The 16,457-nt window shown below is 52.7% G+C and overlaps 1 protein-coding gene across 1 annotated transcript in view; it reads left to right on the top strand.

Moving 5' to 3' along the window:
* Positions 1-565: 565 nt before the first annotated feature.
* LOC113490886 (heat shock factor protein 1-like) overlaps positions 566-16,457 on the top strand; it is a 41,204-nt gene continuing 25,312 nt past the window's right edge. Inside the window, exons 1-4 of the mRNA XM_026867498.1 lie at positions 566-604; positions 1,605-1,713; positions 7,252-7,388; positions 9,235-9,359. Coding sequence (XP_026723299.1) covers positions 602-604; positions 1,605-1,713; positions 7,252-7,388; positions 9,235-9,359 — 374 coding nt within the window. The 5' untranslated portion in view covers positions 566-601. The remainder of the gene's footprint in view (positions 605-1,604; positions 1,714-7,251; positions 7,389-9,234; positions 9,360-16,457) is intronic.

The following is a 16,457-nucleotide window of genomic DNA, read 5'->3' as shown; positions in this document are numbered from 1 at the left end:
AGACACTCCTGTCTGAAAATCAAGTCTCGTGGATATTTGATCTGATGCTCTGAATCAGCTCAGAAGGGCCTTGGCCTCATCCTTCCCCTGGGGGTTGGGGCTGGGACTCTCATGCTGTGTAGCCGTGGCACTTTTCTTGGTGTTTGTCTTGTTGCTCGGCACCGTAACGGGCTGCTGGCCTTGTGCAGCAAGGCCGAGCTTAATATTGAAGCAGCAGCCCCTCCTCGTGAAGGTCTTTTCCTCGAACTGGGACACACACACACACGCACACCGGAGCTGTGGAGGTACCGTCCCTCTGCTGTCGCCTGGGTGGTCTGGCCCGGCCCTGCCGCTTTGCCTTTGAACTGGGAAGCCCGGGCGCTCGCGGCCGTGCCATGCCTGGCCGTTGGGCTGAGCTCGGCTCCCCTCCGGGCCCCGGCCAGCCCTGCGTGCTGGTCCGGCGTGGATGATATTAGCAGGAGCAGGACTTTGTCATGGAAGAAAATCCAGGTTGTAAAACGCACTTGGAGTTCTTGTGTCACTTTGCCAGAATGAAAATCCCTTCTTTTGCTGTTTTGCAGATGCTTGTGTTGACAATATAATTCCCGCTCAGCGTGCCAGAATGGTAATAGAAACCAGACTTGATAAAGCAGCACCGCAGACCTGAAAGCTTAAGTGGCTGAAATACGATCCTGACTACTAGTCAAGATAGTTATAATAGTCAAAACAACTAGTTATTCTTGGCGCGCGCCATTCTGTTGGCGATAACGCGTCTCCCAAACTCCGATAGCAGAAATACCTCAGGGTTTAGAGGGTCGGGAACGCTTCCTCCCATCTCCCACCTCTTCATACTTTTTAAATCAACACATAGAAAATGTCTTATCGGTTGTGGTGAAAAATTAAAGCTCATTAGCCAGCGTTGCTCTCGCTCTGCCAGCCCTGGGCCTTGTTGGCATGGGCACGGCGAGCTGCCCGGGACTGCCGGGACACAGACTTGGCTTCGTTTGTTTGCAGATGTTGGTGTTTAAATTCAGGCTGGCCTCGTTGTCTTAATTTGCTCGGAAGATTGTTGGCTGTTGCCGTAGATACGAGAACAAGTTAATTGGGAATTAATAGATTTGCAGTTGTGCAAATTGGTGTTTAATCTTTGCAGCCTGCTTAACCTCCTGGGCTGGGTTTTTTAAGTCTCTGGGGAGTTGGGCTCTGCTGGTTCTGCCCCATTAGTAGTTTGATCCTGGCTTAAAAGAGTCGCCGGCTCCGCAGCAGATCCACGTTGGTCTTCTGGGCCGCGTGTGAGGAAATGGGGTTTAGCCCCCGCTGGCTGAGAAAGCTCCTGTGGGCAGTTAGGCTGGCTCAGCCGAGACGCAGCGACATGCTAAACGCTGCCTGCGCCGGGACCCGAAGGGTGTAGTTGAGGCCCTCGGAGCCGTGCTTGTGGAGCTTGCGTTGGTCCGATGGCAGCAGCTTCCAGCAAAGCTCAGAAACTACACCCCGACCCGCCACCACGTTACTGATTTCACCCGCAGCAACGGAGAATTTATGTTTGTGAAACGAAGGGGCAGGCGGGCTCCTCTCTTTCTGTGCAGCGGTGGTCGATAACGTCTTCGTTTTGTTTTTTTTGACAGAGCGGAAGCAGCTTCCATGTGTTTGACCAGGGCCAGTTTGCCAAGGAGGTGCTTCCAAAGTACTTCAAACACAACAACATGGCCAGCTTTGTGCGGCAGCTCAACATGTGTAAGTATCTCTGGGCAGCTCGGAGTGCAAAGGGCAAAGCTTGACCTAAAATAAGGTTCCCCTGCTCTGCCCGGGTTGGACATTTCACTGAGAGCATTTGCTTGCGTTGCAGTCCCTCAGGTTTTGGGGACCAAGGGGTAGTTTTAAGCTTGGCCTCTGTTGAAGGGGGATAACAACTTCTAAAGCTGAAAACTCCTGCTAGATATAAAGAGCTTCAGACCCTGCGAATTTCCCTGGTTGTTAGCGCAGGAGTTCTGGACGTTTTCCTGGTGTTGTCCCATCGTTAGTGTTTGCGATGGCGCTTTTTGCCGTCCTGAGTCGTGGAGGAGGACGCTTCCAGTGAGACAGGCCCACCCGCGTGTGACGTTTTCCACTCGTTTTCTTGAGGGGGGGGTTGCTGCCAGCATTGTGTAGAGCAGGCGTTGACTTGAACTCGCTCTACTAGCAATTATTTTTTAAAAAATAATCCGTAGAATCGTAACAAATAGGGCTGGAGGGACCTCACAATCGCTGGGTCCAACCCTCTGCTTCAAGGCAGGATCAACTTCCTTTGTGTTGTTCCAGATGATTTTACACCTAACCCGTATTTTCCAAGCCCCCAGTAATCGAGCTTCCTTAAGTTCATGCCGTTACCGTGAGGACGGTGGAGCTGGTGGCGGGATGTCTAACCCAAACCCTCCCAGCTACGGTTGAAATCCTCCGCTGCTTTCCTGTCTGCTGCAGATGATGCGCAGAGATTTATCCCCGCTCCCTTTGCATCAGCCTTCGCGGCTTTGAAAATTTGCTACCTCTCCTCAGTCCTAGCTTTGTTTTTTTTATTTATTTTTGAGAGCAAACAGCCTGGTTTGTTCATTCTCATCGGTTGTTTTCCAGCCTTTAATCATTTACATTCCTCCCGGAACTTGACTTTGGTCCGTCTCTGTGTTGAAGTGCAGGAGCCAGCGCTGGGTGTACCGCTGGGTGGGATAAAAACGAGTGGTTTGTCTCCCCCGAAGACCAGATTTCTGTGCACATCCCTTTTTGGCCCTGCCCTTTTTCTCAGCACTGGGAACAGACTTTTGTGTTCGGTTCCCGACCCGCTGCAGTGTTCAAACCATCTTCTGTCCAGCTCCCACCTACCCACTGGTTTTCCCTCCCGTATTTCTTCGGTTTTACTCCCACTGCAGAGTCGTACCTTGTGTTTGTCAGCAGAGACTTCCATTCCTCTTGTCCAGATCACTCCGAATTGCCATCCCGCCTTTCAGCACGCCTCCCCAGGTGTGATATTATCGGCCGCTTCAGCAAACACGCTCCAGTCAGTCCTTCATGATGTTAACAGAGACACCAAGCAGGCCTGGCCCCGCGCTCCTGTACCCAGGGCTACAAGATTTTTTGCTTACTGCTCCCTAAACAAGGCTTTTTCTTTGGGTTTGTGCCCATACTTTATCACTTTTATCTTGCTGATTGTCCTGCTTCGGGGTTGTCATGCTTTGGTGGAGGTGTCTCCTGCTTTTCTGTTGATAAAGCTTGCTGTCTTGTCGTGGAAGAAAATTCAGTTGGTTCAACCTCACCTTTTCTGGTCTTCCTGCGTTTTGCTTTGGGTTTTGTTTGGGATTTTTTTTTTTTTTACTTGCACACATGTGTATGCGAAAAGTGGCACCGGCTTGCCCAGCTCTCTGAGAAGGGTCAAGAGTTCCCAGAGAATGAGGGAATGCTCCACTTCCCACCACCGTTGAGGAGAGCTTTGCCCAAAACACCAAATCCTGCCAGGAGAACAGGGATGTCATTGGGCTCCTTACCCGTGGTCACACACGGGATGGCCGGACACCTCCGGAATAGTTACAGGGCGGTGAAGGGCAGGGGAAGAACATTATTCCAGGCACCAGCCCCTCCTTTCTGTGACAGGGATAGAAGAGCTGGAACGGAAAGAGGGGATGGGAAAAAAGCATATCTGAGCGGTGGACTGTTCTTTTAAAAAGGAGCAAAAAAGAAGGGATCAATCTCCCAGGCCAGGCTAAGAGAGGGCTCAAACTTCTTCCTACCACCACCTTCCCCAAGTGGTTCAGCGCTTCTGGGGAAAAAAAGTGAGTCGGATGCTAGAAAATGAGTAAATCCCGTATTCACAGAATCACCCTCGTTGGAAAAGACTTTGAAGATCATCTACGCCAACTAGTTCAGCTCTTTGGAACTTTTTTTTCCTGTGCTTAATCTGGTTTTTAACATTGATCCTGTTCTTCCCAATCTGTCTTACAGAGGCGTTGATTTACTCGCCTTATGAAAGGGATTTCTTAGCGTGTGCTTGGTGACAGTTTGAGGATTTTAGTTTATTTTAGAGTCGAGGGATAACGTAGATGTGTGTCCGAACTCGAAAGGAAATTCGGAGTTTGTCCCCACACTGCTTGTTGCGTTTGCTTGAAGGACGGGGATCGTTAAAGGACGCGCAGCGAAGAAAAAGATCCTCGAGGCGGAACGTGATCTTCCACACTTAGTTTTGTGGGATTTGCTTGTTCAGCTTCTCGGATCGCGTTGTGTTTAGCATAGTGGTGTTACCCGTTCCCCTGCGGGGACTCTGCGGTTCATTATCCCGCTGGGTGACGCGTCCAGCAGCGTGAGGGTGCTGCTGAGCTGGTCCTCAGGCTGCAAAACCCTCTGCAAAACCCGAGCGAGGGTCATGACATTCTCCAGAGCCGGGGATTCGTGTCATGGCCTTGGTCACCATTACGGGCAGAGCCAGGGGCAAAACCTCTGATCAGCCAGGGGCTGCCCTTGGGCCACAACAACCCCCAGGGGGGCTCCAGGCCTGGGGAGGAGTGGCTGGAGAGCTGCCGGTCAGAGAGGGACTGGGGGGTGAGAATGAGCCAGAGTGTGCCCAGGGGCCAAGGAGGGCAACGGCATCCTGGCTGGTGTCAGCCCTGGCATGGCCAGCAGGGACAGGGAAGGGATCTGAGCCCTGGGCTCGGCACTGGGGAGGCCGCCCCTCGCTGAGGGGGTTCAGTTCTGGGCCCCTCACCCCAAAAAGGCCTTTGAATGACTTGAGCGTGGGCAGAGAAGGGCAACGGAGCTGGGGCAGGGTCTGGAGCACAGGTCTGCTGGGGAGCGGCTGGGGGAACTGGGGGGGTTCAGTCTGGAGAAGAGGAGGCTGAGGGGAGACCTCCTGGCCCTCGGCAAGTCCCTGCCAGGAGGGGGCAGAGAGGGGGGATGAGTCTCTGGAGCCAAGGCCCCAGCGCCAGGCCCCGAGGGAATGGCCTCAAGCTGCCCAGGGCAGGGTCAGGCTGGCTCTGAGGAAGGATTTCTGTGCAGAAGGGGCTGTTGGGCGTTGGAATGGGCTGCCCAGGGCAGGGGGGAGTCCCCGGGATCCCTGGAGGGGTTGAAGAGTCGGGCTGAGCCAGCGCTGAGGGGTCTGGGGGAGTTGGGAACGGTCAGGGGGAGGGTCATGGTTGGGCTGGAGGAGTTCAAGGGCTTTTCCAACCCAGATGATTCTGTGAATTTGCTGCAAGCTCGGGTGGAAAGTTTGTCTGGGGCCACCTCCGCTCCTGTCCCGGGTGCTGTATGGACAAACTGAACCAGAGCTGGTGTTTCAGGTTTGGAATTTGTCCAAAGCTTTTGCTGCTCTGACCAAGTATCTCCATGCTCCCGGTTCCCTGCCCTCGACTCATCAAGCAATATTCTTCTTCTCCAGGCTCCCCCCGTCCCGGTTTTCCCTGCCTGTCCTGCTTAATCCTCCCCTCACCCCTCGGACGTGCGAGGGAGCCGAGAGCTGCCTGGCTGCGTAAAGCTCCGCGATTGATGGGAGCGCTCGGAGCCGCCGCTTCCTGGAGCGTTCCGGGATTATCCCAGAGACGTTCCTTCATGGCAGAGTCTGCTCGGCTTCCTCCCCGCGCACGGTTACGCCGTGGCTGCGTGTTCCCGTGATGGGCAGCAGCATAAAGGATGCCTTTCATCCCCCTCTCTCGTGGAGGTTATATTGGGGATTAGCGTTAATGCTCCAGATGTGGGCTGCGGAGAGCATTCCGATGTTATTGGAGAGGATGACATTTTCATTACCTTTCAACACCAGCCCTTTGAATAGCTGTGGGGCACACTCTGCGCTTCGGGACCGGGCCTTTGGTTTATACGGATGACTTGAAAAACCAAAAACTGGGTCATGTCACCGCAATAAGGTGTGATTTCTCTAAACCACTCTCTGCTGCAAGTGCAGGAAGCTTTTCTGTTTTGTTTTGTTTTTTTTTTTCTTCTAACCACAGCTGTGGGAAACTTAAATAACTTGATTTATCCAAGCAGTTTACAGAAACGCCGAGACCCAAACAAACTCTGATGCGCTGTACTCTCTTCTTGAGTGGCTTTTAGGTGTTTTAAGTGCACTTGGAGACTTTGGCGTGTAACTTGTGCCTGAGCGGTTGCGGACGCGCTGTCCGTGCCTCTCCCTTCATTTCCCAGAGCAGAGGAATTGCACCGTCCCCCTCACCTGGAGGTTGTGTTCCTGCCAAAATAACAGAGTGGTGCTTGCCGCTGTACTTCTGGGGAATTGCTTGCAGCCAGGATGGTTTTAATTGCCACCTATTAGAATGAGACAAAGGCTGTGGGTTTGTATTTCTTACGATGGAGTAGACCAGTTAAAAAAAAAAAGGGGGGTGTTTAGCGTAAAGGTGAGTAGATTAACTGGAATGTCTGCTTCAGGGCTACTCACCCTGTTTGCAGAGACTCAGCTCTCCCCTCGCAGTGCTGTACAGCTCATTTAGGCAGGACTTTTCTGGAAAGGCTCTGAAGCCTCCGGGAAGTCATTTATTTCCCTTCTGTGCCTTGGGGTTCTCCTTTACTCTAAGAAAACTCCTCTTTATTTTCAGGTTAAGGCTCAGGGTGCCTCCAGTGCCCTGGGACGTGCACATTTCATCTAGGTGTGCCAGCGGCACGCTGGGCTGGCGGGGTGAGGTGCTGCGAGCAGGGACCGGGCTCCTGAAACGGAGAACTTCGGTTACATGCAGTCCCAACTCCTCTCCCGTGGTGTGTGGACGGGCACGTGCGTGGTTTTGTCTCTCAGGTGTTCCTGGTTTCATTCAATCGCGAGGCGATAGGCAGCGCTGCTTCATCTGCATCACGGCTGCTGCGGCGTACGGGGCGAGTCGCTCTCAGAAACCATTTTATTCCCCAAATAAATAAAACAGAGGCCCCCTGGGATTGCCCAGAGCGTGTGCTAAATCTTGGAGTCTCTTCTCAGTGGTATGCTTGAAGAAAAGCTTTGTTGCAGTATATGTCTGCCCTTATCTTGCTCGGCGTTGGAAAGGCAGGAGGGGAGGAGCAGGGGCAGGATCTGGTGGCTGGGGACGGCTCGAGCGCTGCCACGAGGCTCAGCGCAAGCCTCTGTCCAAAGCCACTCGGTGCAAGGGGGGTGTCTCGTTCCACGCAGCGTTTTTTTGGGTGAGATCGGTTAGAAAGCAATACACAGGGATGGAGCAGCGGGCGTTCAAGCGGACGAGGGGAACCTGTGCTAGTTTCTGCTTTCTCAAGTTCCCGTTTAGCCTGCTAAGCCTTTTCTCCACTTGTGTGCCCTTGGATTTCCAGATGGCTTTCGCAAGGTCGTCCACATCGAGCAGGGAGGATTGGTGAAGCCAGAGAAAGACGATACCGAATTCCAGCATCCCTACTTCATCCGAGGCCAGGAACATCTCCTGGAGAACATCAAGAGGAAAGTAACCAGCGTAAGTTTAGACAACAGATCTCGCTCTCCATTAAACTGTTTAAAAACAGAGGGTTAAGCTGAAAAGCATCAGTGTGCTGTAAGGGTGGAGGGGCGCCGGCGTGCCGGTGTGTGCCAGCGGCGCTGCCTCTGCCCTCTCCCTGGCTACGAGCCACAGCCCGTCCTGGTGACCAGCTGCCCCCGGGTCCTCGGGGCCAGTCCCTGCTCGTCGTGGGGCTTTTCCCCAAGGTTTTCCGTGTTGGGTTCTTCACGGCACCGCTGGAGACTTCCCCTCTCTCCCCCAGCACCAACAGAAAGCAGCCAGCGCTCTGGCCTCGCGAGCCAAATTGTTTCTGAGTTCAGTAAGCAAGGTCGCTATATTTTTCCTGTTTTTCTGAGCAAGTAGCATCTGTTTGAGTTTAGCTTGGTGGAGGGAAGTTTGCTGCATCCTCTGGAGAGACTGAAGAGCAATTGTACCTTCCAGTCGGAGGCAGAGTGATCGCTCATCGAGCTGCAGCCTTTGCTCAGAATGCATCAAGGAATGAAACATAAGCCCGTACGCTGTGTACTCACACAGACGTGCGAAGATAACGTCAGACGTAGTAGTGAAGGGAGGAAAAGGAAGGACCTGAGTTATTTTAAATGTGTTAACCTCCCGTGCATCCCACACGGAAACTTTACGCCTTTTCCCTTTACACTCGCAGATGCTTCACAACTGCCCCCGTTTCTCCAACTGCAGACTCGCAGTCCATGTGCTGAAGACGTGGTAGAGCAGCAGTTGGTATCAGGAGTTCCAGAAATGCTTTAGCAACTTTCCAGGCTAATTTATTAGGCCTGAAGTGTGGGCTGGAGAAACATGTTTTTGTCATTCTGTCCCAAATATTAATCAAAGCAATGTGTAGAGAGCAGCTCGCTCTCCCGTCTATCCCAGGATGCTCTCAAATATCCGTCAGTGCCATTTTCACTGAGGCATTTTAGTTCCTCTGGACATTTTCACAGTGGGCAAACGCCTTAGAAGGATGTAAAGAGATCTTAAAGATATATGACCCGCTGGCAAGCGAAGTGGAGGGAAGCTGCTAGTGAATAGGTGAGACGTGTTAACCCCTATAACACTTGGCAGATTCATAGACTTCTCACGTGGTGCGGCCCTTGTGAAACATGCCTGGGTGTCATTTCTCGTGAGTATTTTATCAGAAAAATAAAATCCTCTGCTCAGAATCTTCCCCTCGGCTGCTTTAACACTTGTAGTGGAAATGATGAGGATGCCAAGCGACCAGCAGCTGCCCAGGGATCTCGGGCAGAGGCTCACGGTTCTGCCTGGGGGCCTCGGCTGCAGCGAGCTCATCTGCCGCCTTCCTCTGGATTTTCTCAGCCCCACTAATGACTTTCTTAATTGCCAAGACCGTTATTCAGCTCACTGCACGCAGCAGAGACTTCTGAACGCGTGCGAGAAGGAAGTTTGGTTCCCGTTTGCCGGGCGAATGCGCTCCCTGGTCTTTGTGGCCGCGAAGTTTTAATTTTAGGACTGTCATAAACAGGCAGCGAGCCAGGAGATTCTTTGGTGAAGGTTTGCGTGGGCAAACAGCTCTTGTGCAGGCCTTCAGTTTTATCTGAGCGCCGTATTTCGGATCCAAAAAGATAATATTTTTTTTTTTTTTTTTTTAGGCTGCGACAGAGTTTGATCTTTCCAATTAGCAACTTGCTTGCAGAAAACTTGGAGAAAACTTGGTTTTAGGTCCTGCGCTCGGGTGTGAAGGCAGGGGTTGGTCTAGAGAGGGGAGGTGAATGATTTCCAGTATTGACTTTGAAGCTTAAATAACCGTTTTGTAGGAAGGAAGCACCACTGACATCTTCCTTTCTGTCTCCAGGTATCCAGTATAAAGAACGAGGATATAAAGGTTCGGCAAGACAACGTGACCAAGTTACTGACTGACATCCAGGTGATGAAGGGAAAGCAGGAGAGCATGGACTCCAAGCTGATAGCCATGAAGCAGTATGTATGTGGGGACAGGGGGGCGGAAAAGGCAGGAGAATTTGCCCGGAGATTTCTTTCCTCAACACATTGTTTTTAAGGCTTTATCCAAGAGAAGCCTGGCTGCTGCTGGCTTCCTCTCTGCTCCAGCTTCCAGTTGTCTCAGGAGCACAGCCTGGGCTTTAAGAGCCATGGAGGGACCTTCTGAACACAATCCAAACCCATTACAGACCCCGTGGCCTGGCGGGCAGGCCCGTGACCCCAAACACAGCATCGGGCTTCTTGGAGGCCTCAGGTGGAGGCTGTGAGACCTCGGGAGCCTCCTTCCCTGCCACGGGGTTACAGTCTGACACTCACTTAGTGCCTGGTGCTGGGATTTGCCCTTGTGATTTTTTTTTTTTTTCTTTCCCTCCCGCAAAGCACAACTATTGTCTCTTGCCCGAGGCTGCACCAGGGTGTTCAGGTCATTGGGGCTAAGGTCTGCTGTCCTGTTCTAGCACTGGATTCTTACTCCAGGCTCTTACTTGCACCCAGTTAAACTCCCACGGGGTTTTGGCTCACCCAGTGTTTGCTGTTGGGTTGGGAGGCGAAATGGTCGGTCTTGGGTCCCGCTAGTAAATACTGCCTCACCTCTAGAGACTGTCAGGGCACTGCTGCTCATCCTTCTGTGCCTTTTTCCCGGAATTCTGTGAAGGAGAGTCTCTAAGTGATGCACCAGGAACTGGCTGCCCTCCCAGAGAGCGGGAGCTGTGTGTCATCTGCCAGTTGTAAGCCTTGCACCGACACTCAGAGTTTAAGTTTAATACCTCTTGAGGCCAGTGCGGGGCTGTGGGTGTCCGATTCCCTCGGGCACCTTTATAAATCTTGATTTAAAGCGCTGCTTGTTTTTTTGGTTTTTTTTTTCTTGTTTACCTCTCCACAAAGTGGAATGAATCTGACATCAGTGAAGTTTATTTTATGCCTGGCTTCCTCACCACTGTTTCTAAGGAATTTGGTTCTGGGTCTTATGGAAAACAGAGCGAGCAGCCCTCCATTCCCTCTGGCTGAAGCAGGGCAGTGGGGGGAGATTTTGAGAAGACAGTTTTGCAGGGGAAAAAATATTTCCTCCACGCTGTGTTCCCTTTTCTTGGGTTTCATTACTCTCTCTTGTGCTTGCAGATTGCTTCTCTCACACCTCTGGTGCTCACGGGAGGGGAGGGAACCTGCTTCGCCTCTGAGGTCGTTCTGGGTGATTCCCTTCATCTTTGCTTTGCCCCGGGTACAAGGGCCTGGCCTTGCATCTGGGCTGTGCTTCTCCTCAGGCTCTTTGCAAGGGGAGAGAGGAAAGTCGATTGTCCTGTAAGCTGTTGGGAGGTGGCGGTGGGTGGAAGGTGGTCGTTGGGGGTCTGTAGGCAGCAGAGGTGGCTCCGCCTCTGCTTTCCCTTCCAAGTGAGCAAAGCGACTTGCCCAGCGTGGCTTTGAGGGGAAAAAAAACCTGGTGTGTGGCCGACCTTGAGCGACCGAAAAGTGACCTTAAGGCAGCAGAATCCTGCGTGTGGCCAACAAATTCTTCATGAGTCCTCCAGCAACTGTACAGGCTCTGTCGAATGACTCGTGAGTAGAGAACCCGCCACTAAATCCACAGCAGCGTAAACCTGTGTGTCCCTGGCTCGGGGGCCGTTCTTTCCACTTTTCTGGAAAAGCAATCAGCTGCCTAAAACAATTAGTTTGCCGCTCCCTGGGACGCATCGTGTCTTTTGGCAGGTCTGGGCCCAGCCTTATCGCCACAAGTTCGTGTGGGAGGCTTCTGCCTTTGCACGTTTGCTTTCTGTCCGTCGCAGGAAGAAGAAACACCCCCAGGAGCCACCTTTAAACCCAGCTGCTCGGCCCTGGGGCCCCGCCGCGTGGTGCTCGCCTGAACTTCGGTGGCTTCGGCGGTCCCGTGGCGCGTTTTGGGTTGAGGCGTCTGGGCTCAGCCCCCTGGATGAAGGACGAGAGCATTCACAAATGCATTACGGGTCTCTAGGCTGCGTCCTGGCGGCTCCATTGGCTCTCGCTAGAACATTAGCATCATTAATTATAAATGGTCTGTAAGCCGCTAGGTGGAGTGCCTACAGCGGCGCCTGGAGCTCTGTGAGGAGCAGAGAACTGACGGCCTCGCTCAGGGCAGCGCCGCTTCCCCCTCCTTCCAGGAAGGGGGTTACCGACCGGCTGTGATTGGCACTTTGTGGGAAGCTCGTCGGGTAAACAGGCTCCTGGAGGACAGTCGGAACGGAACGATTTGTGTGGACTGAGCGTCCTGCAGCGGCCCGTTGGCAGGGTGTCTTCTCCTGGAAAAAGGGTGTGACGTCACCCTTTTATGGGTGTGATGTCACCCTGTTACGGGTATGAGCATCACCCTGTTCTAGGTGTTATGTCACCCTGTTACGGGTATGAATGTCACCTTGTTCTGGGTGTAACATCACCCTGTTCTTGGTGTGTAACATCACCCTGTTCTGGGTGTGACGTCACTCGTTCTGGGTGTGATGTCACTTGTTGGTGTGATGTGTAACGTCACCCTGTTCTGGGTGTGACGTCACTCGTTCTGGGTGTGATGTGTAACGTCACCCTGTTCTGGGTGTGATGTCACCCTGTTACAGGTATGAGCATCACCCTGTTCTGGGTGTGGTCACCCTGTTCTGGGTGTGACGTCACCCTGTTCTGGGTGTGATGTGTAACATCACCCTGTTCTGGGTGTTATGTCACCCTGTTATGGGTGTGACGTCACCCTGTTCTGAGTGTTATGTCACCCTGTTACGGGTGTGAACGTCACCTTGTTCTGGGTGTGTAACATCACTGTTCTGGGTGTGCTATCACCCTGTTCTGGTGTGATGTCACCCTGTTCTGGGTGTGATGTCGCCCTTCTCCTGGTCCCAGCCCAGCAGCCTGCTGCTCCCGCTCCATCCCGCCCCGCGGCTCTGTCACTCGGCCGCGGGAGCTGCTCTGATGGCCAGCACGACAGAAAATGGCCAGCACAAAACCAAGGCAAGGTCAGCGGCGGGTCTGGGAACGCCGGAGCGGGGCGATGGGCCCGGCCCCCCCCGGCTGCACGGCCGAGCGAGGGCTCTGCGGGCTCTGCGTGGAGCTGCCAGCTCTCTGTAGCTCTCGCAGCCGTTAGTAACCGGGGTTTTTCCGTCTTCTACAGGTTCTCTATCCCTCAATAAACCCAGCTTTTGGGGCTACATTTCATTATCTGTAAGTTTTCCCGTCGCCGTTGTTAGTGCCGGATCCCCGTGCTCCGACTGCTGTTCCTTTTCTGGAGGGGCAGAGCTTGCAAACCGTATTTCATGTCTCCATTTTCTCGGGGACTTGCGGTTAAAAACTCTCTCCTTGCCGCTCGAATAACAAGACATCCAATTCACTTCAGCTCAGTCTTTTCAGGTCTGGATCTGCCCTTCAAAACGCCTGCTGGTTCTGAGCGCCGCGTCGTTGCCACTTGTTTTCTTGACAAGTTTTTCAAGTGTTCTGGAGGGCCTGCTGGTTTACATCGCCTTGCGGCTCCACAGGAGGGTTATTCCAGGTTCTCCTCCATCCCTTCGCCACACCAGACTCGCACCTGCCCAGCTGCCAACGTTTCCTGGGTGAAGCTGTGGATTCAGACCTTCAGGTCGTGCCTCTTGCGCCACCGCTTCTCGGTGGATTCCTGCCTTCGCTGCACCACAAAGCCTGCAGAGGTCCCTCCGGGAAATCCAGAGGGAATAACAGCTTTTAATCCCTCAACGTGGGGGCTTGAAATACTTTAATGGCTTAATACAGGAGCCGCTTCTACCTGCACAAGATGGAAGAGACTTGAGTCACGGGCGCGGAACTTCCCGGCCGTTAACGCAGGCAGAGGGCTGGTGGCTGAGAAAAAAACAAAACAAAACAAAACAGTTCAGGCTGCGACAGTCTTGGACTCACAGAATTCCAGAATCATCTGGGTTGGAAAAGACCTCGGAGATCAACTAATCCAAGCATTAACCTCCCACTGCCCGTCCTCGGCCGGGAGGAGGCCGGCTCTCACACTAACCGGTGCGTGTTGCTCTTTGAGGGAGAAGTTTAATAATGGTCTCCTGAAGTGTTTTTTTTTTTCCCAGAATTTTTTTTTTTTTCCCAGAAATGAAGTTTTTTTGCCGCAGCGTGGTTCAAACTTGCTCACTCTGGTCTTACACCCCCTCGCTTCTCAAAACAGCCATCGAGTGCAGGGATTGTCTGGAGTCATTTGTGTGGAGTGAATGTCTTGAGGGTTTTTTTTTTCCAACGGTGAGTTAGAAATGGGTTAATTTTGCTGCCAAAACAGCATATTTTTGTTTGTCTAAGTGCGGGATGACTAGGAATAAGGAGTGGTAGCTCTGAAAATTAGCTTGCAGCAGGACCAAAACACCCTGCAACCATTCTCTTTTGATAGTAATGGTTGTGCGTCGGGGACCGCGGTTGCCTGTTGCCTTTGTAAAGGCGTGGGGAGCCTGGTGTAGGAATTCTGCATCACGGAGTAAGCTGTGAGAAAGAAACCCCAGTGCTAGGAAACCAGCTGAGTGATGAGCTGCTGGAGGAGCTCGGCCTCCTCACCTGGGGACGGAAGGTGAACGAAGGCCGATGTGCACCCGTGGAGGTAACTCCGGCCTGAGGAGCAGCAGCTTGAGCATTTTCCATGTGGCGACAGAGGGGGAAATAGATAAAATAGTCTGTGCTGTGTGGAAGGAAGTAGTGGGGGGATACATGGAAGGCTGTGGTTGATTCCTTCACCGCTAGGATTGAAGATTCACCATTTCAGGCCCAGCAGTTGGACCTGACGCGGGAGCAAGCCCGTGTAAGTGCCACGGCTTGGTGATGATCTCGGGGCTCTGGGGTTTGGGGGATTGAAAATCTGAGTGCGGCCTGGAAGGATTTCAGCGCCTGGTGTCTGGTGAGTGCTCTGCTCGCCAGCAGGCCTGTCCCCATCTCACGGATTTTGGAGGAATCCGGTTCCAAGCCTTCTCCCCGCTAAGGAGCACCGGCATGAGCTGACTGGGAATGTGACTTTGAACTTGGAGCTGACTAGACGTGCTCCGTTGCAGAGGAGACTTGTGCTTTAGCCGCAGCGTGGGAGTGGCTCAGGTGAAACTCTGCTGGATTCAGCACGGAGACACCGGGAGAAACGGAGGCTTGTTCCCATTGCACGTTGTGAAAGAGGGTCTGTAGGCCAGCTCTTCCTCAGCTGCTCCGTCACAGTCCTCCAGCCAAGGGCTCTGATGTCTGAGCGGGGCCAAGCACAGAGGCACGGTGGGAAATTACAGCCTGGGACAGCGACATCCCCAAAGGGGTGGGGGTGCCAGAAGCACAAAGCTCTTTCTTAGCGTCTGAAACACTCCGTTCCTAATTATTATTTTTTTTTCCCCGTCTAAAAGCGTATTTTGATCGCGGGAAGGGGCTTCACTTTAGCTAAACACACCAGATGTCATTTATATTAAGCTGCTTTGCTGGCACAAAAAAAAAAGTTTACGGTCACGGCTTGTCTTCTGTGGGAGGAAGATCTTTGGAGCATATTGCAAACGCATCTGGGTTGAAACTAGTAGAGTGAAAGCTGTTCTGGGGGGTTTTACTGGTTTGAGTTGGATATCATCTTTGGCACATCCAATATAATGCTCGTAGTAAATGTCTTTTTATTGCACAGCTGTGAACAGACCTTCTCAAATCTTCTCATATTGACACAGCTTAGCACAAAAAAAAAAAAAGTCTGCCCGGAGGACTAAGGAGCCCAATGAAACCCATCTCTGCTCTCAGGTAGTAACGCGTGGCTGGATAATTTGCTGTCAGTCTCTAGCACTGGCAGCAAGTGATGGAAAGTAGATAAACTGAACTCGGGATATGAAAATATTTATTCTTCCTTGTCAGCAGCTCCTTCAGCAGAACCTGGGTAGTGCTCCCACGGGGCCGAGGTTTTGTGAGCGAGGACATCGCTGCCCTGGAGTGCAGGGGGATCTCACCCGCTTACGTTCGGTTAATCCTCACTCCTGTGCTCCTCCTTTGACACATTTTGGGGGGTTTCTTGTTTGGTTTAGGGTGAGGGTTTTTTGCTGCTTCTGGAAAACTGAAGTCCCTTGTCTTCCATGTATTTTATGGGCCTCTGGAGATTTTTAAATTTAAAAAAAAAAAAAAAAAGGACAAGCAAGCTGCAGGTGACACAAGTGTCTGAAATGGCCGTGAGCTCTAGGGAACGTGCTCTTTGTGCCCTCCCACCTTGCCCTCTTGGGGAGTTCAGGGCATCACGATTTCTCTGTCCTTTTAGTTACCTCCCAGAAGAAAAGATTGCAAATCTGCTTGTTCTGGGGAACATAAAACCTGGGGCTCCCTTGTCTCTTGCTGAAGAAACGAGGAGTCTCCTTCGGCTGTGGCAGCGAAGCGGGGCTGGAGTTGAGGTTGAGAGCGTGTCACCGGGCTTGGCTGTGCTCTTCTCGGCTGCCTTTTCAGATAGTTAACCATCAGAAAATGGCTTCTTTTGCTGATTTTTTTTTTCCTTGTTTCTCACAAAGTGAAATTTATTGGAGCGTATGAAGACAACCCCTTCAGGCGGTTCTGAGTAGATTAAATAAGTCCCAGCGAGGCCCTGAATTTTGGTTTTGTACTGCAAACGGCTTATTCTAACACAGCCCTTGCCTTTTCCTGCTCTCCAAGTCGTGATATCTCATGCACGTCCAGCGTAGAAGGGATTCTTTGCCAGTGTCACCGAGCAGCTGGGCGCTCCGCCAGCCTGACATGGCACAGACACCTCGAGGGTCGCGGTGGGGGAAAGAGACCACGGCTCGAAGGCTTCAATTTTCTAAAAGCCAACAGAATCACAGAGTTGTCTAGGTTGGAAAAGCCCTTGAACTCCTCCAGCCCAACCATGACCCTCCCCTGACCGTTCCCAACTCCCCCAGATCCCTCAGCGCTGGCTCAGCCTGACTCTTCAACCCCCCCAGGGATCCCGGGGACTCCCCCCTGCCCTGGGCAGCCCATTCCAACGCCCAACAGCCCCTTCTGCACAGAAATCCTTCCTCAGAGCCAGCCTGACCCTGCCCTGGGCAGCTTGAGGCCATTCCCTCGGGGCCTGGCGCTGGGGCCTTGGCTCCAGAGACTCATCCCCCCTCTCTGCCCCCTCCT

This window comes from Athene cunicularia, unplaced genomic scaffold (genome assembly GCF_003259725.1).
Source record: "Athene cunicularia isolate RWA unplaced genomic scaffold, athCun1 SCF_58, whole genome shotgun sequence".
Classification (NCBI taxonomy): domain Eukaryota; kingdom Metazoa; phylum Chordata; class Aves; order Strigiformes; family Strigidae; genus Athene; species Athene cunicularia.
This window is presented reverse-complemented; position numbering and strand designations above follow the sequence as displayed.